The 26,188-nt window shown below is 36.5% G+C and overlaps 1 protein-coding gene across 1 annotated transcript; it reads right to left on the minus strand.

Moving 5' to 3' along the window:
• Window positions 1–1,732: 1,732 nt before the first annotated feature.
• LOC131038010 (bidirectional sugar transporter SWEET3b-like) lies at window positions 1,733–25,183 on the minus strand. The gene is made up of 5 exons (XM_059221980.1): window positions 25,011–25,183; window positions 2,482–2,704; window positions 2,232–2,390; window positions 2,032–2,151; window positions 1,733–1,942 (listed from the first exon to the last, which is right to left on the minus strand). The coding sequence occupies exons 1-5, from the start codon at window positions 25,181–25,183 to the stop codon at window positions 1,733–1,735; spliced, it is 885 nt and encodes a 294-aa protein (XP_059077963.1).
• Between the last annotated feature and the right edge of the window lie 1,005 nt (window positions 25,184–26,188).

The following is a 26,188-nucleotide window of genomic DNA, read 5'->3' on the forward strand; positions in this document are numbered from 1 at the left end:
GTTGGACAGTTTGGAGAACTAAACACTTTGTGTGGTTTTAATTGGAGTTAATATCCCAAAACATGAAAATAAGAATGACACAAATGAGGAAAACAAATCATTGAATAGTTCTTAATGGGATAGGAACCTTCGACATGGTGGCAGATTTCTAGTTCTCATTAGTATGATATTTCTTGACAAGTCTTGAAATTTTTTAGTAAGATTGAAATAATCAATAAGGTTATAACATTCCATCAACTGTTTTGGAGGGTCTTTCAAATGTTTTTATGTGGCTACTTTTGGTTGAAGTGCTCATGTGCTAATTTAGTACTACAATTGCTAAGAGTTCAACGTCTCCTACTATGACAATTGAAATTTTCCATATAGAAATTATATGAAGATGGAAGGTGATTTGTGGAGGGATTTTCACCATCAAAGAAAGAAAGGGGATAGAGTTAAGAGAGTGGGAGATCACTAATACAGGAAAGGTGATTGGGAAGGTAGAGAATTTTCAAAGAGAGAAGGAGATGAGTGAGGTGGCTAAGGAGTATGGTATTTAGTAGAACCGATACATTGGAGCCTGAGATATTATGTGTTCTTGTGGAAGAGATCTTGAAGTAAAATTTGTTCTATAAACAATTACAATTTTAATCTTATTGTGTTATTTTGTGAATTGGGTGTTATTTTGGTTGTGATGTTGGGTTGTTTGATAAGACTCTTTGATTGCGTCTACATCAAGTCTCCTTAAGATGGTCCTAAGCATGACCCATCTTTCTAGATACACAAATGCATAGGTACTAAAAACTTCAAGAGCAAGAGATATAATTATGTCACAAGGATAAAATCACACCAAGAAGTTTAGATTTTGCATAATCCTTTCCAAGACCAAAATATACTATTTGGGTAAGTTTGTGATGGTCAAGATAGTACAAGCTTAATAACATCATCTTAACTCACACTTTTGATAATTCTATTATGACAATCAAAACAATTTTAAGTCCCTAATGCTATTATTACCGAATCAATAATAAATTTTTATTTCTAATTATCAGTCATAATTTAGAAAATTTTAATTACATTAAGTTTTAATTTTAATTTAAATACTATTTAATATTTTACATCAATTAATTAAACTCTAACTTGCATTCTTTTTTCATGCATTTAAATGAACGTAAGGTGAGTCGAACACCAACCTCATGAATTAAACTCGGCTACTAACATGTCGTCTCATCTATCAATACCCATAGTATAATAAGCACAGACATTGGAAGATATTTGACTGGATTGAAATCTTATTAATGAAATAGAGATGGAATGGGTATATAGACTCGAGTTCGAACCTCATATATGTTATATAATTAATTGTTGAAGGTACAATTGGATTCTTGCTCTTCTGCTCAAACGCAGGGCCACAGAAAATGCTCCACGATCAGTAGCAATGAAAACTGAATAAGGTGAGTTCGAGTGAGGAGAACATAGTTCCCTTTCTTTTCTGGCTGAGAATAAGGTTAAGCACTAGCTTTTCCACAGCTTACTGAATGTAAGCTACAAATAAGGGGATTCCATTTTAATCCCGAATCACTTTGATCTATCAACCAGCTTGTGTTCCTAAAGCTATACAATGAAAAAGGAAAGCCAAGAGAAAACCCATTAAAAATTTAAGATGCAAGCAAAGCCATTCTACATTGAAAGCAAACAATGGGTATCATTTACCCGCCCTTCCCAGACCCACTACCAAGTATTAGTTTCCAAGTTATCTCATGGTTTCCTTCATATTTTTCTGCATTTCAATGTCAAGTTCAGAAAGAGGAATTGTGGGGCATTTTTCTATGGCTGTTCCATCTGACTGCACAGTCACCACTTTCAATTTTACATCTTCAATTCGTCCTCGACTCTTTTGCTTGTAAATGCAGTATATTATCATCTGAATCGAAGACAGTGGTATTCCAAGAAAATTAGGAGCCTGCATGGACAAGAAATGAAATGAGCTCAGTTGGAGAGGTTCTATTTGTTTAGACAAAAAATGTTTATAGATGCTCAACATATGATTACCATGATAATAATATCTCTGCTCAAAGCACCATAAACCAACCACAAAAGACTGCCGAGGAAAGCGAACATTGAGAAGTAGAAGGACATGCACTCCACACTCTTGCTCCGAATTACAGCTCTCTATATGATAACATATATGTTAGTTGAATAATACTTACTTATAACATATGACTCTAATGAATGTGAGGGAAGTTCCTTACAATATCTGAGAGTGGAGATCCAAAGAGAATGACGGTGGCCACCATTCCAGTAGTTCCCACAAGCATTTTCTTCTGGCCTGCTTGGACTCCCCACATGGAAGTTGCTGCAGTGCTGACAAACACCACCAACACTCCTCCGACCATCAGGCCCATTCTTCTCTGCCATCACATTCATCCCTCATCAACTCGTGCCCTCCAAACCCAAGTGAAATCATAGGGACTATCATGGTGAAAGTAAATAGTACAGTACCTTAGATTCAGGTGGAGCATAGAGGAGATAGATGGTACAGAAGCTAAACTGGAGGAGGAAGCCAATGGCGTTGATAAACATGACAGGAGCATTATCCCATTCATTGCTGATCAGAGGGGAGCCATACAATGTGTAGATAAGACAGTTAAAGAGGCCTATTGCATAGGGCATCCCTGACATCTCTCCCGTTGTTTTCTTTTTTATCACTCTCCAGAAGTTACTCCTGCTCATAAATCAACGTTATATGAACTTAGCAATATTTTACTAAACCAAAAGTGTAATAACATCCCTTCAAAGATAATGTTGTCCTAGTGATGGGGACTTACATTGGTGCTCCATACATGAGCAAAGCAAATGCACTTCCTGATCTCTCACAGAAAAAATACCAGATGGGTCAATATTCAGTACAAGTATAGCACGGAAGATTCATGTCAGAAAACAATAACAATGAATTTAGAATCGGAAAAAGGGTAAATACAGTATAATGACCTAAAATGCCAGCCCCGCAACGTAGAAATTTATTCATTATTGCCTCTCTTAGAAAGAAGAAGAGAAAGAAACAATGAATGCCCAGTAAGAAATATGATCCTGTGAGTGAGATCATGAATTGTGGCGTATTTATAGGTCTATGTTGAAGCCACGCCTACTTGTTCATGCACCTTGAAAAAAACATTGCCACGTGGAATCAGGCATTGATTATTAACAAGGGAATGAAGGTGCCCTGGTTCCTGTCAAATCATAATATATAGTTTTCACTGTGTTTGTCATATGCTTGCATTTTACAACTTGTTAATGGTGTAAGAGTGGATCTGAACAGAGCAACTTTCTCGGAATCTACACTAGTCTTGTAAAACTTTCAAAATATGTCAAACCGCTTTTGCCCCTTGTTGTCTGCGAAGCGTCAAACCGCCTTTGCCCATTGTTGACTGTGAAACTTCTTAGGAGTTTCATCCATTAGCTAGGGTTTTAAATTCTTCAATTTTATTTTGATTGTCATTTGCATGGAAGTAAGCGCGGCTTCAAAGATACTGCAGTTCTTTTTACCTTTCATTTGGGTGCGCCAACGCATCCCTTGCGTACGTTTCGAAGTAAATTCAGCTTTTTGGCTTTTACTTTGCTTTACACAAACTCAACATTACCAAAATTGTTTCCTTTACCACATACCAATGTGAGGGCTGAGTTTGTTGGTGTTGAATATTCTTGGGAAATTTAGTCTACAGGCCAAATAAACTGCCGGAATGAATAAAGTCATTAGAATTAATCTTTTCTTCTTTTGAATTATTGGGTTTTGGGTTCGTTCTATGTAAATCTTAAAATCGATTTTCTCTATCTTTATTTACTTGGTGATGAGTTTGTTCAAATGCAATCCAGAGCCCTGAGAAGTTATAGAGGAGACTCTCTTTATCAAGAACTACATTGCTACCTTTATTAGGCACATTAGGAGCATTAGGAGCATAGCAAATTGTGCATTCCATAACATTAAGCTAGAATTTTATGTCCCCAAATTATATTGGATAGTAACAATATCTAATAGTCAACTGTTCTTTATAAAATACTTAAATTTTGCGTAAGTTCATCCATTTCAGTATTTAATGTATAATTGCATGTTTATATTGGAGATGAGACCTCTTGTTTGTGACTTCACCAATTCACAGTTCTATGTCAAAAGCATTCACACCTTTTCCTTTAAAAAATCTATTTTATCAAAATTAAACTGATTATTTATTCTTTAATTATTTAATTATTTTAAATAAATAATTTTCTCATAATTATTTGAAATAGTAAAAAAAAAATTGTTGTAAGAAAATAATGTAATAAAAAATAAACATGACAAATCAAATCAATTAACTCGCTGATATAAATAGTTGACAATCTCATTAACCAAATTATCATTTAAAAAATAAAAATAAAAAATTATTTTCCATAAAAGACCACTACGACTATATATGTGTGTAAAAGTCTTGCATAAGAACAGTAATTAATCCTTAAGGATGACTCACTTGGACCAGTTGCTCCAAAATACAACTCAAACCAAATATATATATATATATATATATATATACTTCACAAAAATGGGTTGCAGAACTACTACGCAAACCCTAGGACTAGCTAGCTATAGACCGAAAAAACTTGACAGCTGCTGGAGGAAAGATTGCTTGGCCGTCATGTGTTCAGGCTTCCTCTGTGTTCATTCTACCTCCATTTGTTTTGCACCCAAGGCTTCTCTTGGCTCTAAGGTAAGAGTAGAGATCAAATCTGCATTTGATGTGATCGGGAAGTGTTTTGAGTGGTTGATCAGAAAGTGGAGAGCTCAAAACACCTCTGAAAAGTGGGCAACTATTTGATTTCCGAATGAAGACCTATGAATATGCATGGCTATGGTAAAGTGATCAAAGAACCCTGTATCAAAGCTAAGCTTATGGCTTCATAGACTTCTCTGAAAGCCCATTTATTCTTCAAGTATCAACCTAGTGAGGAAGCTGCCATTTCATAATGTGGAAATTCAGCCTAGTGTTCTTTGGAGAGTATGCCATGGAGAAACTTTACAGACCGTGAGACATCTTTCACTTATGGTTCTACTCATCAACCTAGCCTACCAACTTATCTAAATTGGGACATTTTATAATAACTAAGAGCCAAAAGTGCGAGCTCCTTGATTTTATACACTCGTCCATTTGACAATTAATACGCAGATGAAAGGACTGTCCTTGCCCGAGTCCTTGACATCCCATCAAACATGTTGGCTAAGATGGCTGAAGCTATTTTCGCTCCAAAACAGAGTTTTCATACAGTGTGATAGTGACGTGCTAGTCAATCGCAGTCGTTTATTGTGAAATCGACAGTGTAAAACGCACGACTAACATGCGTGTTAGTCAATCTGTACTGTTGTTTTGGAGCCAGAATAGACACGTCCGCTAAGATGTGAATACACATTAGGCAGATTGTAGTGCGATGACAAGACCTGCAGAGTAATGAATAGGGAGGTGATTTGTCATCTATTCGTGCCATCAACCCAAACCACCATTTGAAGTTTAGAAGTAGGGGAGGGGTTAGTATTTGTATAGGGTCTAATAGTTGTACGTTTACTTGTACTTATAATATTCAGTCTTGCCAAATATTTATGCTATATATTGTAAATAAATAATCCACGTGTAAAAAAAAAGTCACAATGCTAGATAAAAACCACTTTAGTTATAATTTCTCTTGATTTGGGGTTGTGAAGGAGAAAATCATGACTATAAAAGGAGGTCATCATTGTTATTATTAACCCTTCATTGGAGAGGAAATTCGTCAAGTAATTTTATTCTCTAAAGCATTGTTTTATTTGGAATTGAGGCAAACCATTGAGTAGTTTCCAGATCGAGAGGAAAATATATTTGATGTTCCAATTTTGTGATTGTTTGTTGGTACAAGTATTAATTATATACATAAATCTCCTTGGATAATTATTTTTTAAATTTTGAGATGGTTTGCCAATTTAAGAGCATTCAAAAAGTCAATGCTTATGAGATATTGTTAGTTTCTCTACGAATTTTTGTACTCGAAGTCTCAATTTTTTTGAGAATTTCTCAAAACACAACTTGCCCTTGATGGCCCCCAATTTCCTCTAGTAGCTCCATCAATATTCTACTTCAACCAACCATTTTGAGGGGGGGATCCACTTAATTGATTGCCTATCAATTTTTATAAGGACTACTATTCAGAGAACTTCTTGGGAATGGAGACACAATTAAGTGACATGAAGATAAAATTTTGGAATCCAATGAAGAGAATTTAGTTGTTGCAAATTTTTATTCTTGCCACATAGGAATTCACTATTTTCAATGTTACCTTTTCAATTTTGATGTAAACTAGATCTAAATTATTTTTCTCTTTTCTAAAATTCTAATATTTCTCTCCCACTAGATGTGCCATATTACAATAGATGCAGTTATTTTCCATATCAAGAAGGAAAAAAATAATGCCATACTAATAATACCTCAATAATTGAACTTGGAAGGCGAGCAAGCGAGTCCAATTTATTTTGGATCCATTTCCAGTAATCATTTGTAAAATGACATTATAGAAGTAAATGATCTATAGATTCTACCACCTTTCCATACAAGAGACAATTAGATTATTCAACCAAGCCCAATTTTGTTAATCTGTCACTTGTCAGAATTTTATTTGTCAAGGCTAGCCATGAGAATGAACCTAATTTATGTAATATTACATCATGCCAACAAAATGAATATGCTCTACCAGGCTGAAAATCCCTATCAAACATCAAAGATTCATAGCCTAATTTAAGAGTAAAATTACTTCTTTTTTAAGGTGTTGAAAATAATGTGTCTTCTTGTTCTGAAAACCAACTAACTCTATTTTGTAAAATTATAGATAACTGGTCCTCTTGATCTTGTGGAATATTTAGATGTTGAAAATTCTACCATGTCACATTCTTGATTGCACAGTCCATTGAAAAAGGTATTACAAGAGAATTTTCCACTTTGACACCATAATCTTATTGAAGGAGTTGTATGGCTACTATCCAAAAGAGGGTAACCATTCCATGAATCATCTAAAAAGAGAGTCTTATTTCCATTTTTGATGATCCATAAGAGTTATAGGAGCATTATCTCTGTGCAATTGATAAGGAAATTCCACATTTTTAATCCTAAAGAGACATTTATAGTTGTGAATATTATTTCTATGGTAGGAGAATCTAACTAATTTGATTTTATTATGTTAGCCCATTTCAACTTTGGTTTTGAGAAAAAATTCCAAACAAGCATTGCCCCCAAGGCCATGTTTCTAGCTTCAAAGTTGGGAATATATATGTCTCCTTTGAATATTTTTTTGCAAATGTTGTCCCATGAAATCGAATGAATTCTTTTTTTTTTTTCATCCATGTTAGCCTTCAACAAGAACCCCCTGATATTTTTTTCCAATTCTAATAACAATGTTTTTGGAATTTTAAGAACTAACATAATATAGTTTGTTATTGTTTTGATTATAAAAGTGAGCGAGGGCTTGGACCCTTACATGGAAACCAAGTAGTAGAAGAGAAGGGCCTCACAAGCTATGAGAAAACCCTAGGTTAAGAACTAAAACCCACAATAAACAGCCAAAACCAGATAAAAACAAAAAATAGAATGAACTAACAACCAAAATCTAAAAAAATCACACCTCAGGAGAAACAAATTGATGGTCTATAGACTAGGGGCTTCAACACCTAGCCAATTGAGACTAAGATCTTTTAGCTTCTCACAAGAGGAGAGTCTTTTGATTTTATCTATGGTAGTAGTAACAATAGGCGAATCAACATTAACATCCACTTTTCTACCATGCAACTCCAAAGCATCAACAACAATAATGACCTTTCCAGACCTTCTCCTTTTGGCATGTCTCCTTTCCTACTCCTCCTATAGGACCAATATTCAAGCCAATGTATTATTCTCTATCTCCTTGTTGAAGGAAACATTCTCTTTCAAGTGCCTCTTCATCATGTCTTGATTACCATGGATAATAGAGATGGACCTTTCTAGATTCTTCCTATCTTCCTTTGTGGCTACAATAGGAATCACGACCTTAACCTCAACTTCTAGAGCATCTCATCTAATAAGTCTCTCTACCGAGTAATTAGCTGCAACCCACACTCCATCATTCTTATCCTTATAGAGTACAGGGAAGTTTTTTTTTTTTAAAACTAAGTGTCATTATGCATAGTTCATATATGAGTGTCACAAACAAACCTCGGGATTAGATCAAACTATTGATAATAGACAACGCACGTGTGAAAGAATAAACATATAAAACTTAAAAAAGATAAGTGCAAAGGTATCCCAAACCTTAGGAAAAGGTCCAAAAGGTGTTAAGGGTCACACAAGACCATCCCCAAATTTTTAAGTCTTAAATCAATAAGCAAAACCTACTAGTAAGTACTAGGCATCATGGATGTGCTCTCGCAAAATCCTAGTAACAAATATAAATCCCTAACACCAACAAAACCCACTTAAAACCTACTAAAGTCACCTCTAAGGGTTCCCTGACATTGTTACCTTTGCAATGCATTTGAAACTAGGTCAAACAAACACCACAAACACCCCTTCAGACCAAACAACTAAACATGGGCTCCCAATCTAATTTATGCCTACCAACTAATCACATGTATGACAAGTGGACACTAGAATGGTGTTTTTGTGTCCCTCACTCACATTAGTGTCCTTGGTATCTACTGGTTTCCTCAAGACCGGTGAACTTGTGTTGTCATCCTCTAAGACACACATTTATTTTGACCAGTGAGCTTCTTGATCGAAAACTTTGATGTCTCACATACCCAAAACCCCTAGGTGAAGAAAAAATATCCAAAAAATCCTAAAACAAAATTGATATAATTGGGAAAAAGGTGATAAATTGAGTCACAAATGGTGCCATCGAGTGACACCTACAAGACTAGTGAGGAATCAAGTGAATTCAAAACATAATCAATGCACCCATAACATCCCAAAATAGACTTGACAACACTCATGGTTTTCCAAACCACCAAGAAATAAGGTACATACCCCTTGCCTGACAGCCCACAAGTAGTCTTGGTTGATCTCAAAATGAGTTCAACACACTCAAATCCATACTAAGTCGATCATTTAAATTCATGACCAGAAGAGGAGATGACTAAATCAGCCTACAAGACTAAACAAACCACATCTTTGTTCATTTTAGAGCACCAATTTAAGTGTTCCTATAAGATATTCAAAAAGTGAAAAGAAAGGATAAACATACAAGATCATAGGTTGTTCTCGACTCCAACACCGAGCACAAAAGTATACCAATTCCAATACAATATGTTACAAATAAATCTATCTCCTCTTGGAGATCCCAATAAATATATAACAATATTTACAATACAAGTGCAATATACATATGATTACAATCTTACAAAAAAGATAGAATGAGAAGAAGCAAGTGTTGAGGAAGTGGAAGAACTCTCCAAATATGATCCAAACCAAGTTCACTGGTCCCCAACGATGGTTTGGAATGACACCCAACCATGTGGTACCCTTACGTCCACTCCACCATGCTGATGGAGATAGTTACACAACCTAAAGAATCATATAAGAATACAAGGGGAAATAATAGGCTATCACATTTACAAGCCAATCATGGAGGATGCACTTCAACATGAAAATCTCAACCACCAAGAATCATAATGCAACATCAAGATTTAAGAGTTGAAAGAGGCATAAACTCAATGCAATCCATATCACATACTATTAATGATAATAATCAACAAGGGCATAACATCAAGTTACCAAGTATATAATCAAACTCAAGATTCAAAACCTCACTAATCCCATAGCATCATGACCGCATACAAGGCTAGCACAACAAACCAAAATGAAAGATCATCAACATGGAAGGCATGTCATCTTATGGTTGCTATTAATATATACAGGGCTAGGTACATAGAGAACAAGAGAGGGGAGTGTCATCCCATATCTCAAAGGGATGACTCATGCAAAACCGAGCATTCTCTCATATAGATGAAAATGGCAATCATGCAATATTTGACATGACATATGTGGACATACCACTGTGAGTAAGATCTAGTTCCTACATATGTGGGAATGTCTCCCCAATACTTTTTTGGCCTTGTACTAGCATTCAAGGCAATTTTGGGGCACCAATTAACTTAATTATTGTTTTAACCCATCCCAAGATTTAGCTATTTTTTCACTTGATTAAGTAACTCTCCACACCCTGATTGATAGTGACTTTGGGTCAAGGAAACATTTGGATCCACTCCGATCATCAACTCTATTACCATCTCTAGACTAAATAAAATACAAAACATGAAGCCAAATGATGAACATACCAATTTATAAGCCAAATACTCTTGTTAGTTGAGTCCAAAATCCTCAAATGCAATCAATTGACTGAATGACCAAAACACAAAGAGAATTGATCTAAAACAACCCCATCATGGGGGATTCACTTAGTGAACTTGGGTTTTAACATGTGTGTTCATGGCATACTAAAGAATCCCCCTATTTTATAAAAATATTGCCCTAAATATATATCATTTGGACCAAAAATCTGTCCAAGAGGCCATCCACCATTGATGGACCTCCAACATCTCAAGAATCCAAAGTTCTCCAATCTAAAAACCAAGAGAACCCATTGACTCATATCTACAAAACATCACAAATATGCATTCAAATCCTCATATCATCAATCCAATAAAATTTGGGTAACACATCCACATATGAAACCATATTTTCTAGATTTAAAACATACAATTTATATAAACAAATAAATGACAAAATTAGAATTAGAGAAATGCTTTAAAACATTCGAAATAAAATAGAAACCATTTGATTGAAAAACAAAGAAGAAAAGTGAACTCCTACCTAAAAAATTCACCCAAACTTCAAATACAACATGTGATCCACACACATCGAACAAGGATGAATAAATCAAACAAATGGTAGAGTTCATTGAGATAATTCTTCTGAGCATCTACCCAAAACCATCCACTCAAGAAATCTCCCCATATCAAAAATTCAATTTCAAGGTGTAGGGTTTTTGAGAGTTCAAGAGAGAAAATTGATTAAGTATTGAAAAAAATTAATTCAATCAACAAATATAAACTCACTTTTTGAGTGACGTATAAAATAATAATAAAATAAACTTAAATTCAAGTATCAGTTAAATCCCCCAAATGACCCCAAGACAAAATCATGCAACTCTCATTAAATAGAATACATAAAGGAACTTTACATAATTAAATATTAAATCTACATAGTAATATTAAATTTGAATTAATGTATGCACATTAAAAGATGACAATTCACATATGACCAACTATGCACAAATATACATTAGGGTAACCAAACTTTACCATAATAATAATTGACGGTGTGAACACGTGTCATTAGGAAAATCGTCCAAATTAGTAATGGTGGGTAAGGTTGGGTGACATAAATGGCTAGTGTGGTATGTCTTTAAACCACCATCAAGGATATCGAAACACTCAAACTTGTGGAGCTTGGTGGAGTTGATGCCCTATACATATAGTTCCTAAAACATTCACACATCAAGTGTACTTGCTCCATGCATATATATATACACATATATAACATAAATGTAGATGGAGAAAAGATTCCCCTTAGAGGTTAATCAAAACCAAAGCATAATCTAAATCAAATCGCAAAATTTTGAAACAATTATGCTAATCTATCATAACCCTACCAATAGAGACACTAAAATAAAATGTAAACAACACAAAAACTAAATGTAGATATCACCATTCCTTCAGTGTGGCTCCATTGTTCTTTATTTCTCTTCTAATTGATGTCTCTATCATTGTGTAGGTGCAAGTACATATGAATGAAAGCAAGGGTGATAGAAAGGATAACTCAAAAGTGTAATTATAAGATGAAATGATTTCAACTAAATAAAACTTATTAAACGAGATGACTAAGACTGCTTGAAAGTTAGACAGAATAACAATGCATAAAAATTAGATGAATTTATTGAAAGAGAAGTCCCAATTTATAGAAAACTAGAGACTTGATGGATGGATAGGATTACAAAAAATTATTAGGTGGATGGACCAGATTGAGTGCACAACAAAGTTGTCGTTTGAGGAAGGATGAAGAAGATGAGGAAAAAGTAGAGAAAAAGAAAAAAACAGATTTTTTGAGGATGCATAACTCATTTCCGAATTTAAAATTAAGATTAATGAAATATTTCCAAAAAAATAATTTTTGGAAATCTAGGAAAGATATTAGCTTCCCATTTTCTAAAATTAGGAGGATAATAGGAAAAAGCAGAGAATATTCTCATATGAGAGGATATTTTAGAGATAATTTAATAAATACAATTTATTAAATATCTCACAACAAAAAAGTAGATAAGAATAACTAAATAAATAAAAATCATTCATTATTCTTATTGGGATGAAAATAATAAAATAAATTTAATAATTTATTAAACATATTTATGGAAAGATTAATTAGATGATGAATTTAATTAATCAAAGTAAAAATGAGAATAAATAAATTATTTATTTAATTTATTTATTTGACTATAGAAGAAATGTTAGTAGGAAGAGGGGTACAATTAATTAATCAATCAATCAAATAGTTAATAGGCCAACCAAGTCAAACTAACACAAAGACCAAAATTTAGTCAAATTAGGTGAAAATGAGTGAATTTGGAAATAATTGGGAAGGGTCAGACAAAAATTGGGAACAATTGAGCGAAAATGGGAAAATTAGGTCAAAGTGGGTCTATGGATGGAAAGGGGTGAATGTGATGAGATGAGGTGGGAGAAGAGGTCAAAATGAAACCATAAGATAGGAATAGGGAAAAAATGATGCCAATGAGATCGAAAATGGAAAGCGGTAAGCAACAGGATCGCGTGAGAGCAAAATGACATAGATTTGAAAAGGAAATGATCTAGCACAAAAGGGATGAGGCTAAGGACAAAATGAAATCCCAAACTCAAAATAGGAAGAAAGTGAAATGATCTGGATAGAAAATGGGAAAAGCGAAGAGAGACAGGATCCCACAAATAATGAAGATTATATGCATGATTAGGTTAAAAATGAAGAATGCAAGTATTACCAATTTTTAGCGTCTACATTTTGCCCCTTTTTGAGACAATGTGATTTGGAAAATTGTTTCAAAGAAGATATATAAAAATATAACATTAACCATTTCCCAAGCATGACAGGGTATAAGGGTGCTCTCTTGAGAAATTGACTAAAAAAATATGGAAAAGAGGTTAATTTGTTGACAATTATGCTAGGATTCCAACATCGCAAATGGAAGTGAAATGAGAGTTAAGATGCAAAAGATACAAGGTTGGGAAGATGAAAATGACTGGGACTAGTGCAAAAGAAAGAACATGCATGTCCATCTAGGTAGTCTAGAGAGCTATAAAAGGGGTTGGGAGGGTGAAAAGAGCCCATTTTCTCTCTCTTTTTTGAAAGAATTGGAGCTCTCAAGGCAAGAAGTTAGCAAGATGGTGTGAATTCTAAGGGAGAATCATCATGGTGAGTGCGTGCAGACCTATCAGTGAACATAGGGCATAGGACCAACGGTATGTACCCTAAATCCTACTTGTCAATTTGAGATTTGAGTACACTTTTCTAGGCATTATTTCCTCATTATAGATGCATGTCATGGGGTCTATATTAAGACCTGCATAGTTGGATACACTTGCTGCATAGTTGGTTAAGTTTGATGCACTTGGTTGATAGATCTACGTAATTAGGGATTAGAATTGTGTAGTTGGTTAGTGAAACTGGGCAGTTTGTTAAGCAAACAATGCAATTAGCCAAGAAAACTATGTAGTTGGTTAAAGGGACTACAAAATTGGTTAGACCAACAAGCAATTAGATAGGTTCCGGGGTTAGGGTTTTATTGGTGATGACCTAGGGTTTTGGCTTGATGGATTTGAATTGAAGAATTAGGTTCCTAATTAGGAAACTAAATTAGGGTTTTGCAACTAAGGTTAAACCAATTAGGGTTTAGCCATAATTTATTGGGTAAGGGATTACGATGGAATGATTTAGGTTAACCTAATATTTTCCCCATTATATTATAGGTTGTGGTTCTAACTTTATAGACTCGTGAGAGTCAACCTTCATGTCTATCACTACATCATCGTTTGCAAGAACATGAGATAGATTGTTTGCTACGTTTGGGATTATTTCACATTACATTCATGTCTAAGATAAGGGAAAATAGGGAATTGATTATTGCATTGATGGAGTGGTGATACTATTGGCCATTTGGATGAATTGATTATGTCTTGCATTGATGTTTTGTCATTGATGTCAACACTAGTTGTTTTGGCTACTTTACCGATATCCTTTTGGTCCTGGTAAGTTGCTTGGTTTTTGGTTGGATTAGATCATGATGATCTGGTATTCTCTGGTATGTTTGGTTTATGGAATTGGTTTATTCATGCTACTCATATTCATGTTTAGTTAGTTGGTTTTGATCTGGTGATCGGATGCTATCCTGTATGCTGACAGGCTTGGTTTGTTGTTCCGGTGAAGGTTTCACCGATAGAGCTTTGTTGAAGATCTTTGATGATATGCATAAGTGGTGTTGGTGCGGCTTCTAGTAGAGATTTAGGATGCTGATGGTGATCATGTTCAAGACTTGGTTGATTTGGATCATTGCTTTAGCATGTGTGGACCTAAATTGGGTCCCAGTTTATCTAGGTTATGGATTGACATAATGTAATGTGTGAATTGGACTTCTCGACGTGTTTTCGGGATGTCTTATGGGTTGAATATTATTTGTTTGGTCTCAGGCTGACATTTTTGTAATTATGTAATTTATTTTATTATCTGGTGGCCAATCTTATTATTTGTGGTCGACGATTTGTATATATATGATGTAAGATCTCATTGTAGATCATCAAGGAATGGAATAGAAGCGAACAATGTAATAATCATTCATGTAGAGGATTTGTTCGATCATTGGTGATTGAGTTCGGTTTATGTAAGAGGATTTAGTCCTCAGGTATTGAGCTTAACTGGAACTATATTCATGCATAGGAAATGCTATCATTGCAATTCATTCTTTCCTCTGGATTGAAGTTTGGATTTTTATGTAGTCAGTGAGACTCCTTCTATGATGAGCAATGTGCTCTAGGTTGTTGGCCTTCCTGCAAGTGTAGGCCTCTTAATTGTAATCACATACTTATTGCAGAAGTATTATCTGATTGTAGGTAGGCTTCCCACTGTGGTTATTCCCTTTATCGGGTTTTCCACGTGCAAATCTTGGTGTCATGTGGATGGTATCTATTCTCTAATTGTTGTTTATGCTTAATTGGTATATCTTCTATTTCAGTATTTGGTTTATGCATTCTAGTATTAATCTTTTGGGTTCTGGTAATCTAGTGACAATTGATTCACCCCCCCCCTCTCAGTTGTCTTCCGGTTATTTGAATTGTCTAACAATTGGTATCAGAGTACTGGTCCTCTCATTAGAAGCTTAACTACTTGAGGAAGATCCTATAGAAACTAACAGTTCAAGTTCATCTAGTTCATCTGCTGCTATCTTTCGGAGAGATATTCCTAGACTTGATGGAACAAATTACAGAGAATGGAAGATTCAGATGGAGACTCATCTGAGATGTCTTGGAAAGGAGATTTAGGAAATTGTAGAGAATGGTGTTACACCTTATAATCTAACATTTGACAACCCTCCTCTGACAAACTTGGATAAGGATCTTGAGAATTATTGTAGAGCAAGAGAAGCCCTCTTGTGTGCACTTTTTGATCATCAAATTATGGGATTAACTGACAAATCATCAGCAAAGGCTATATGGGACAAGTTGGAGACTCTTAATGAAGGTGACCCTACTATTAAGATTGCTAAACTTGATGGTTACCAGGTGAGATATGAAAACTTGAAGATGGAAGAAGATGAAAGGATTACTGCATTCATGGAAAGGGTAAATGAAATTGTTATGGGAATTCAATGTTGTGGTGGAACTCTGAGTGAAGATGAAATAGTTTCTAAAGTTGGGAGAGCTTTGCCACCGACTTACAAGATGAAGGCTACTACAATTAATGAATTGAGAACAATGGCTAATACTTTTGTCAATAGAGATACCTTGATTGGGAAACTATCTGCTTTTGAGCTTCAAGAATTTGGATCTTCAGGAGCTGTGAAGTTTGAACCTGCTTTTCATGCATCTACATCATCAACCGACAAGCAAGATTGAAAATATTTGTATGCAAAGGAATTGGATGATATGAAGAGAGAAGATGAAGAATTTGAGCAACTTGAAGCCCTATTTGTTAGAAGAGTACCTAAAGGACCGATAGGAAGTAAGTATGAAGGAAAAGCACCTTTTAAATGTTTTGCATGTAATAAGATAGGTCATTTTGCATCTAGATGTCCTGAAAGGAATTCAATATTTGAAGAAAGAGATAGAAGATATTTTAAGCCTAACCCTGGATATCAGAACAAGTATAAGTACAGGAAAAACAAAGATAAATCATGCTACATAGCGGATGAGGAAGGTGTGACTGATTGTGATGATGAACCGGCACAAGACTCTGCTAATTGTTCCAATAATGGAAAGGAATTAGTGTTTGTGGCTATCAAGGAAGATTTCTGGCACTAGAAGAGAATGTACCTAAAGAGAAGGCACTTGCTGCTAAAATTGAAGATAAGGATGAATGGGTAATTGACAGTGGATGTTCACATCATTTGACTGGAGATAAAAGGAAGTTTCCATCTTTGCGAGAATTTGATGGCGGTCTGGTTAGATTTGGAGATGACAAAGAATGTATGATAAAGGGAAAAGGAACTATATATGTTTATTATGTTGAAGGTTTAAGGCATAATCTTTTGAGTGTAGGACAATTGGTGGATAAGGGATTTCAATTATAGTTCAAGGATAGAAAATACAAAATCATTAATAGATCTAGATTGGAGATTGCAACCAGTACTCAGACAAAAGGTAATATATTTCATTTGAATTGTGGTGAGAAGACATGTTTGATTACACAAATTGATGAGAGTTGGCTATAGCATAAAAGGCCATGTCATGTGAATTTTGATTGCATTGTAAAGATCAATTCAACTAAGGCAGTTAGAGATATACCTAAGATTGTGAAGCCCTATAATCTGGTCTATAAAGAATGTCAAATGGGAAAATAGGTCAGAACCTCTTTTAAGAGTATACAAGACAAATCTAATGATGTTCTTGATCTTATTCATACTATTTTTGTGACCCTACTAATGTTAAAAGTTTTCAAGTTGATAGATATTTTATGCTAATCATTGATGATTATTCTAGAATGATGTGGGTTACTTTTTTAAGGGGGAAATATGAGGGTTTGGAAAAGTTTAAAATCTTTAAAACTAAAGTTGAGACAAAGACAGGATTGAAGATTAAATGTTTAAGGTCAGATCATGGTGGATAATTCACATCAGGTGAGTTTAATAACTTTTGTGAGAAGCATGGCAGAAGGAGACAATTTTCTACTCCCTGGACACCTCAACAAAATGGAGTTGTGGAAAGGAAGAACAAAACTATCTTTGATGCTACTAGAACAATGATGATGGAAGTTAATCTACCTCATATCTACTAGAGAGAAGCAGTGAGCACAATAGTTTATATATTCAACAAAGTACATATAAAAGGAGAAATCGGTAAGACACCTTATGAATTATGGTTTGGCAATACACCTATAGTTAAGTATTTCAAAATCTTTGGTAGTAAATGTTATATGAGGAGAGATGATATCATTGGCAATTTTGATCCTAGATGTGATGAAGGAATATTTCTTGGTTATTCTAATGAAAGAAAGGTATATAGATGTTATAAAAAGAGATTGTAGAGAATTGTGGAGAGTGCTAATGTCAAGGTGGATGAGTTGAATAAAAGTCAAATCAGAATTAATGAGCAAGAACTGATAGTGGAAATGATCATAACTGAATTGGTAACATCTTTACTAGAATAGAATGTTGACCCAGTTACTTTGGCTGTATCAAAAAATTCAACTATAACTAAAGAATTGGGAGAATAACGGAAAATCAAAAGACTCCTAGGTATGTAAGGATGAATCATTCAGAAGATCAGATCATTGGGGATAAGACTAATGGAGTGATTGTTAGACACAATGTACCACTGAGAGGGGGGTAAATCAGTGGTTTTCAATCCTTTGCCCTTTTTAACCCCAAAAGCAGATGTTGGTTAGTAACTCAAGCACTAAACAACATATCGATAGGATAAGGCAAAGCAACACAATGCAATCACATAAAGGCACATCACATAACACCAGTATATAGGAGGAAAACCCAAGATGGGAAATAACTTGATGAGAAATGCTGCTGGAGTCTACTGCTCTAATCCAGCCTCAAAATGAAACACTTTGGTTACAACATTTAGGGAACCAACCCAAGGAGTACCACTCTACAGTTTATGGGAATTAACCCAAAGGATCTACAACCCCTACTATTTATGGGCACCAACCCAAAGGATCTACAACCACTGTTGTTTATGGGCACCAACCCAAAGGAGCTACAACCCCTGCACCGAGCACCAACCCAATGATCTTCAAAGAATCATTATAAAATATGAAATTAATAACCTATTACAAGTGAATCTTGCAACCACTTCATATAATCTCTCTACTAGTATCACCCCTTCTCTGCCTTACTGGTTCTCTACTCTTCATGTCATTCTGTCTCTCTTCATCTTTCTACTAGATCACTATCTTCTTCTCTCTGCTACACTCTTTTGTTGCTGCCTTACCAGATCAATTCTACTGGTTACCTTTCTTTTGCTTTTACTTTGTCGAAACTTCTCTTCACTTGCTCTGCACTTCAACACTCTCTACTATCTTCTAGTTGGTTCTAGCATTGACCGTTGACTTCACTAATACTCTCTTGTAGCTTGTTGGTTGCTTTAACCTTACCGGTTAATCCTCTGCTAAAACCTATTACCGGTTGTCTCCCTTTTGCTCGATCTCTATGACCCTTTGCAAATATCACACTTCATATACTTCTCTATTCGGCCTTTGGCATTACTTGGTAGCATCTCTCCCTGAGGCAACTACTTACTTCTATCTTCAGCCTGCATATTTATGATAATACATTCCCACCAAAAGAAACATTCAAACTTGGTGCCTTATGGTTTCCTCCATTGATCATGAGGCACATCGAATCCAATCAGATCTTCTTCCAGAGATCAATCACCTGCAACAAATCAATCAATCTTTGCCAATCTCGTGGCTTCCATTATATATTTTATAAGTTTAGCTAACATGGCCCTATATGTCGACATGCATCTGTCAAACACCATAAATTGTTTGATGATATGTTTCACCAACTATGATTTGTATCAAGACATCCTACATCAAACAGTGCACTCCATGGATCCGATCTGATATGCCTTGCCTCAAGTTGCAACCCTTCAGCAACTCGACCCACAATAGTCATAGTTAACATTAAATGTCAACCAACTCTGCAACAACCTCACCTTAATGACACTTCATCGACCTCTACAATCTTTTTGCTTCAACTCCATGGGGCATCCCTATCGGTATCCATCTTAGCTTATACCTCTATGTCGGTTCAGACAGGATCACTGACCAAACACTCCATTGGTGCACACCTACCAGACATCTAACCCTACCAGTTCTCTAGTAACCTTGTTGGTATGTCATCTTTAAGCACCTTTATCGACATCCACCTTAGCTCACTATGTCAAACCAACATGGTCACGAACCAATATCACACAACAGGTGTATGCTTCATACTACCGATCCCTCTTTGCCTATCGGTTAACCTTCTTGCCTTCTCCTTCCTTGTGGTGGTGGATCTTGTCAGCCCGGTCATAAATCATGTCGGTCTTCAACAACTCTCTTGAAGGACACATCATGTGCATCTTCATCAGACTGAGTGCACTTCAGTTTTGTCTCTCTATCCACTTGGTTGTATGTCGCTATTCTCCTTGTTTACCAATTTGCATGTTTCTGCCTTCATACCAATAGTGTGCATGATATCTTCATGCCAACTATCTTCATCCATTTTGCATCTGTGGAAATAACCACTTTCCATCTGCATACTGGTAACTCTATGTGTGCAACTACATAGCCTTATCTTCATTTGACTAGTTCACTTCTCAACCGGCTTGCCAAGGAGGCAAACTCGAGGCAAACTCACCATCTGAACTCTTCCTTTTCTGCCTTGGTAGCACAACATGTCTTCACATTTTTATCTAGTGGGCATATCTGAACTTATCCTCAAGAGGCTTCCTCATATTCTACTTTGGTCATCTGGTCTATGCATCCAATCACCTGCCTTTTCTTACTCTGACTAAATTATCCCGAAGAGTCATGATGTATGTCATGTATGTGTAGCGTCGTAAATTATACACACTTGCTAGGGTGGTACAATTTCACACCTAGTTTAGCACCCGCCTTGGCGCATTTTGCATTTTGCATTACATTTCCCCTTTAGCACTTAATTAATCAAATTAATTAGGTCTAAGGTTCTATTTTATCATCTCCCATATCATAAAGTTGGGCCCTTTTCATTAAAGTGTGCCCCTTTCATTTTATTCCTCTAATACATCATTTAATCAAAAACCCTAATTAGGTCCTATTTTGAACTTGGGGGCTTGATTTTGGGAGTCAAAACATCTCGAAATCACCTGTAACTTCGGGATTCTCTCTAAAATCATCATATCCGACGACCCTGAAAATTTGGTGAAAAGTTGTCGGGACCATGGCGCCCGGAGAGGACCATGGCGCCCGACGTGCACATGGTCCCGGACATTTTTCCCGAAATTTTAGGAACACGATCCAATCATAAAATAAAGCTTAACCCCAAGAAATTGGTGGGAGATTCAATCTCTAGGTCGGCCAAAAGTTGAAATTAAGACCTAGGGTTTTATATATAAGAGCTCTCTTTCTTCATTTGAAGGGATAGGAATTTTTGGTTTCAAGGGCCTTCTACATAGCGAAAGAGCAGATCTTTGAAGACTTCAACAACATTCAACATCCATCCATCAAGCATTCATCAATTTCATTCATCCATTTAGGGCTTTGAAGACATTGAAGAGCAATAGGGGATTACTGACTGAAGATTGGCTTGTACCCCTCCCTTGGGGTTGGGTATGATTTCATGTTGTTTTCATGTCTTTGCATAAGCTTCATCATATCATTTGTATTCATGCTTTAGATCACTTTGTATCTTGATTTGGAGCATTTACATTATCATGTACAAGCAATTAGGGTTTACTTTCTAGGTTGCTCTAGTTTGCTTACTTGCATTTTAGGATCTTGCACACACACAAGGTCTGCACACACTACTTTTACAATACAACTTGGCTATTCATGGAGGTGGAAATCACCAAAGTGGGGGTTTGACTAAGGCAAAACCCTATATAGCCACCCACCATACCTTTTCAGATATAAGTGCAGGTTTCAAGATTCGGACGACGCCGCAAGTTGTAGATCCGACGGAAGCAGACGGAGACTGAACTTCACACCAAATTGCAGAGCAAAAGACCAGGACAGGGGCGTGGGGTGCCCTGGTCCTACCAGGACAGGGGCGCTGGGCGCCCTAGTCCCTGGGATAGGGGCGATGGGCGCCCTGGTCCTTCTATCAGACAGCAGTTCAGCATTTTTCTGACAGCTTTTCAGGTTGCAAAACAACAGTTTCAGGTGCAGAATCAGGACAGTGGCGCCCGCGCCCCCGTCCTGAACATTTCGACTCAGATTTTAACCCCAGGTACACATCTGCATTCTCCTTTTATCCTTGTGTTTATAGCTTTTCATCACTTAATCTCAATCTTGCAATCTTGTTACTAGTTCATACTTGCACTTTGGGGTTAGGGATTGAACTTACATCATTTTATCTTTCAATTACAACAAAGGAATAGAAATCCTAATAGGTAGCCTATGGCTCTCTCTTCCACAAAAAGAAGTAGCCAATTGTGTGATACCTCTAGGCTCTTTCGTATTCCACAAATGTGTGATTGAATGAGATTAGGGCATGTTTGCTTAGTGTCACTTTTTCCCCCACACAGTATGTTATGGGATAAGCAAGGTATTACCATTTATCAGGGGAAGAATAGACAATCGCATTTTAACTACTAAACACCGGTGGAGGAAGATCCATGTCACCTATCGGTAAAGATGTGACTTCACTCAAGAGAGGATACCTCTTCAACTTGACATATGGCCTGGTAAATTTTTCAAATGTTATATTTTCTCATGGAAACAACACATACTCTGTCAAACTCATCTTTCTCGGTGGGAGTCCTGCTAGTTGACCTCATACTAGCATACCGATTGCACTGCTAACCCTTCATTAGATCATACTATAGTGAGCTCTACTGGTCGCATTGTTTCCAGTTCTCATAACTCACTAGTCACTTCTCTATCATGCTTGTTCAGCATCAACATGCATACTTACAAACCAGTTCCTTCTTCCCAATACTGATATGTAAACCGGTTACTCCAACATCCTCACCTAGTGGCTTCACTATCCACACTACCGGTTGATAGCACTAACAACATATCAGATATTTTCCCATACCGGTTGTCCTTCTTTATGCTATATCGGATGACATCAATGACAAAATAATACCAACAATCTCCCCCATTGGCATTGATGTCAACACATGTAGTATTTGGTATACTACAGATCATTTCTCCCCCTTTGACAACAATGGAAAAGGGTCTTGACAACTGGTATACTGCAAGCTCTCTCTTCCCTTTTTGTACTGGTTGCTTGTTTCCTTTTTACCACTAAGGACTGCAACCTCACAACTAGCATCACTTGAATCAGAGAACACACACTAATCAACTTGACATATTCTCCCCCCGTGCAGGTAACTCACACCTTTGTTCACATCTCCCTGTATACCAGTTCACGGTGTAGCAATAATGACACTTTATTTTCTCCTATGTCAAGTGTATCAGGTACCAATCATAAGATATGACTATGAACTCCCGCTGAATCACAACCTTCTTTTCTTCATTTTTTGTCGAGTCCTAAACCGGTACCCCAAACTACACTTTCTACTAGTGGAAGTGAGCATATACGAGTGTTGATGGTCTTTCACTTCCATGACATCCATCCCATCTTTGTGATGTAAACATACCTGACCACAATACCAAGTCACATAGACACATGTCAACACTCGCAGTGGTTGACATCATGATGTCTCATACACATGTGATTCGCTCCTTGTCCAACACTTTGTTATTTAGGACAATGTTTGATGTCATCCGAGATATAAACTCATCTGGCCAGGTCACCGGAGCCACTACAACACAACCAAAACATATTGACCTACATAATCTTCAATACCGGTAATTGTCCCTACCGACAACATACTCCACTTGTTGGTTTACTGTACCAATTTAGTATCTCTGCCAGTATACTTTGTCCACTAGCTCTCCTTCTAGTGTCACATCCCACTTTGACACTTGTGGTAGTGATCCATCTCGCCCGTGTGAATATGTAGTCAAGATATCAATTGCACACATCCTTTTATCTCATATTTTTCATCATGCTGGTGACTGCCCATCCTTTCCTCTATCCTTCTCAACATATGGGGGTGAATGATCTAATCAACATATAGCTCCCCCTAAGGATCTACATCTCCTTTAAACTTTAGGAGGTATCACCTGTGCATTGAGTGCACAGTGTCAGTCTATGGTCATGTTATCTTCCTTCTTCCTCCATACCTACTTGGACTCCCGCCTCTTCTCATTTGTAAGCTTTGCAGCAAGTCTATCTTCTTTTGTTGATAGGTCTTTACATTTCCAGATTCTACAATTTGACAAGTTACATTGCCATAGAAACATACTGTACTCATCCCAACTAGATGATTGAAAGACCTTCTATCAGACTGATTTGGTCTTCTTCTCACGGTCTTGTCATTGTAGCCCGCTTCTACTTTCAATTGACTTCTTGATCTTGCATGAGTATCTCTTCTTTGGGCATAGGTGTTATGCCAATTGCCATGTGCATGAAACATCTTCTTCATGCACACATTATTTCTATGGCCAGATCCATTGCAGTTATAACATATATAATTTATATTTTTTGAGGCGGAAAATGTACTCTGGTTAGCATAACCGGGAGTGGGCTTATGCGAGTTTCTACATTCTGATGTTTTATGCTTAAATACATTACATCTTCTACAAAATGAATTGCTATTCCTAGGAAGAACACTTTATCTATTCCTAGACATATTTTTGCATTCCTCTGCCCTATGGCCACATCCTTTACAACCAAAACAGTAACCAGAGAATGGAGACATATTACTTACAAATTCATTTTGCCAAACATGAGGTGATATGACTAGTTTGGATTCTCCACTTCTACTTCTCCAAGGTGCTCTGTCTCTTTGTCTTCCATCGGTGGGGAATCTCTTAGGCTACTTTCTTGCATTTTTGTTTTTGGTGAGCCCATCTTCTCTCAACTTTCCCTTTCCTTTAAGATCTGCATTGTTTCTTCTTGTTGCACTGATCTTCATTTTTAGCCTCAAGTCCTCACCGGTTGTAGCTAGGTCAACCTTCTTTCTTGGTGCACTTTATACTGTAAAGGTCCGAACCTTGTTATCTCCATTAGAGGAGACAAACTGAATGTCCTTGTGAGAGAAATCCTCACTTGTGGAGTATTCACTAGTAGCATATCCTAATCCTCTGGTATCCTTGGTGTGTTTTTGTTTACTCAACATTTTGTCCAAGACCTCAGTGCTGCCATCATACTGGATCCTTACCTTGAGCTCATTTTGACACTTCTCAATGTCTTTCCTGATACTCTCCATTTCTCCTTTTAGGTCCTGACATTATTTGTCCTTTGTCTCCACTTCTAGTTGGAGATCCTCACATCTTCTCTCCTTAGCATCAAAGACATATTTCAACTCACTAGTCAATCCTTTTGCCTCTTCTAGTTGAGATTTCAATATGTAGATATTATTATTTGATTCTTCAAGGCATATTCACAACCAACTGCATTCTTCATGAATCAAATCTTTGTACCTTTTAAATTCCTTTTCGACATTTTGCAACTCTTCTAGTGCACTTACCAGTTCACATTCATGATCTACTTCAGCTTCATATTCATCATCACTCCCAAACACATCTTGGTGGTAAGAGCGATCTACATGATTACTCTTTGATGTGTGTCTCTCATCTTCTAATTCTTGAGCCATAAAGAGGTGAGTTTCCTCTTTATCATTTTTGCTGCTGCTAACAGATTTACCTTCATCATCTGCAGACACACATGGTTAATTTCTTTTCTTGTTTCCACCAACCAGTTTTACAGTGCAAGGTACATTGCCATACAATTTTTTCAATCTGTCCCATAGGCATTTAGCAGATTTGCATCGGTCCACCTATGAGGATACATCACTAGATAGCCCACTTAGTATTGCCTTCATTGTTCATTCATTGCACAAGTTTCTTCTTTTTGCATCTGAATCGGTGGGAGGACAAACATTAGGGCATCCATTAACAACAGACATCCAGACATCATACCCTAGAGATGACAAATGAACTTCCATTCTACAGCTCCAAATGGAATAATTTGACCCATAAAAAAAGGGAGTAGGGATCGACACTAAACAAACCATTGTGTCCTCAAGACAAAATCTACCCAAGCTGGAGAAAGCTTATCAACTGGGAACCTAGAGCTCTGATACCAATTGTTAGACACAATGTACCACTGAGAGGGGGGTGAATCAGTGGTTTTCAATCCTTTTCCCTTTTTAACCCCAAAAGAAGATACCAGTTAGTAACTCAAGCACTAAACAACATACTGGTAGGATAAGGAAAAGCAACACAATGCCATCACATAAAGGCACATCACATAACACCAGTATATACAAGGAAAACCAAAGATGGGAAAAACCTTGGTGAGAAATGTTGTTGGAGTCTACTGCTCCAATGCAGCCTCACAATGAAACACTTTGGTTATAACATTTAGGGCACCAACCCAAGGAGTACTACTCCTACAGTTTATGGGCACCAACCCAAAGGAGCTACAACCCTTGTTGTTTATGGGCACCAACCCAAAGGAGCTACAACCCTTGTTTTTTATGGGAACTAACTCAAAGGAGCTACAACCCCTACTGTTTATGGGAACCAACCCAAGGGAGCTACAACCACTATTGTTTATGGGCACCAAACCAAAGGAGCTACAACCTCTGCACCAAGAA

The sequence above is a fragment of the Cryptomeria japonica genome, chromosome 6 (assembly GCF_030272615.1).
Source record: "Cryptomeria japonica chromosome 6, Sugi_1.0, whole genome shotgun sequence".
In the NCBI taxonomy this organism is placed as follows: Eukaryota; Viridiplantae; Streptophyta; class Pinopsida; order Cupressales; family Cupressaceae; genus Cryptomeria; species Cryptomeria japonica.